This window comes from Monoraphidium neglectum, assembly GCF_000611645.1.
Source record: "Monoraphidium neglectum strain SAG 48.87 unplaced genomic scaffold scaffold06601, whole genome shotgun sequence".
In the NCBI taxonomy this organism is placed as follows: Eukaryota; Viridiplantae; Chlorophyta; class Chlorophyceae; order Sphaeropleales; family Selenastraceae; genus Monoraphidium; species Monoraphidium neglectum.
The window spans coordinates 1-1576 of record NW_014007045.1 but is presented as its reverse complement, the minus strand read 5'-3'; the positions used below and the strand labels follow the sequence as shown (position 1 = coordinate 1576).

The window sequence follows — 1576 nt, the reverse complement described above, 5'->3', positions numbered from 1 at the left end:
GCTCCACCCCCCACCCATCCCCCCAAAGGTACCTGGCCTATGACCTGATGATGATTAATGGGGAGGGCGTCATGGACCTCAAATTCGGGGTGAGGGTTACTGCAGGGCCGGTTCGCGGGCGCCTTCAAACCCAGTGAAGGGGTGTAATTGTGCTTTTATGAGCTCCCAAAGCACCAAATTGACTTGTAACCTCCCCAGCAAGATTCAGTTGCTGACGACCTCTCGACGAGTCAACCAGCTCGTAACTGCCCGGTCGAGCTTTGACTGCTGTGCCACCCCCTAACAGCTCAACCGACTCCCAACCGACTCCCAACCGACTCCCAACCAACTCCCAACCAACTCGCAACCAACTCCCAACCGCCGCAGGACCGCCACATGCTGATAGAGAAGGAGGTGGCCGCCCCCAGGGTAGAGGAGGCCAAGTGGATGATGCAGCTGCCCGCCGGGCGCGCCCCGCTGGTCTACTCGTATGCAGAGGTGTGCAGCCGGCGGCCGTTGGCAGGCCGCTCCGCAGCACGGGACGTCCCCACAAGCGATGCTCCTTCGCACGCGGACGATTTGTGCACAGAAATTTTCCAGCCAGGCGCTCACGCTGCTGTGGCTTGTCGCACTTTTTCCCCCAGCCCCCATCCCCGTCTAGCAGCGTGCGCCATAAACGTCCCCCACGATATTTTTCTCATTGATGGCCCCTCCCAGGAGCCCTTTGGTTTCCGGCGGAAGGACTTTTACCAGCTGCACCGCGGCGAGAAGCTGCTGCGCGTCTTCATACCCAAGCTGTGCCACGAGAGCGACGGGCTCATCCTGCAGGTGTGTGTGTGTGTGTTTGTGTGTGTGTGTGTGTTGTTGGAGGTGATGTTTGTCTGGGGGTGGCCGCGTGGGGCTGAATGCTGGCAGGGGGTTTCTAATCTGGGAGATGAGGTGGCGCAAAGAGGCTGGTCCATGTTTGGAAGCTGGTAGTGTGTGGGTGTGCGGCCAGGGAAGTGGGCACGAGGGGTACTCCAGGCGGCGGGCGGGTTGCGATCCTGCTGTTGTGTCTAGGGGGGATCCCAGGGCAGGCCAGGTGTGATGGTGCAGTGGTGCGGGTGGATCGCGGTGCATTTGATTGTGTGCCGGGAAGGGAAGGCGCCCGCTGGCAGGATGACGGCGAGTGAAGGCGGCATGTCATTGAATTTGGGGGGCGGGCGAGAGGGAGCAAGGGTCCTCCGCAGGCTAAAGAGGATGCGAGGCGGGGGTGGCGGCGCCTCGCTTGCCGAATCGGGCAGTTCGCAGACGTACGAACTCCGCGCTCCGGCCGCAGCCGCATGACGACCCGTACTTACCTCGGACGTGCGACGACCTGCTCAAGTGGAAGTTTGACTACCTCAACAGCGTCGACTTCAAGCTCGAGGTAAGGGGGCGATCTCAGATCATGGCGGCGGCCGCCGGCCCGCCAGCGGCAGGGCGAAAAAAACTGCAGCGGCACCCTGTCCTCTAGCTGTGTTGCTGGCGGCGCGGCCCCTCACTCTCGTTGCTGCGCAGTTCTTGGAGCCGAGGTCGCACGTCGCTCCGCACTCCTGGTGTATCGATTTCCCGGCAC

General features: G+C 62.1%; 1 protein-coding gene across 1 annotated transcript in view; it reads left to right on the top strand.

Annotated features, from left to right (window-relative positions):
- The window catches only part of MNEG_16626 (hypothetical protein), a gene marked incomplete at both ends in the record, with an annotated part of 1919 nt that extends 445 nt beyond the window's left edge, over positions 1–1474 (top strand). The window contains 4 exons of the mRNA XM_014034904.1: positions 29–89; positions 367–477; positions 697–807; positions 1298–1474. Of these exons, the coding sequence (XP_013890358.1) occupies positions 29–89; positions 367–477; positions 697–807; positions 1298–1474 (460 nt within the window). The remainder of the gene's footprint in view (positions 1–28; positions 90–366; positions 478–696; positions 808–1297) is intronic.
- Between the last annotated feature and the right edge of the window lie 102 nt (positions 1475–1576).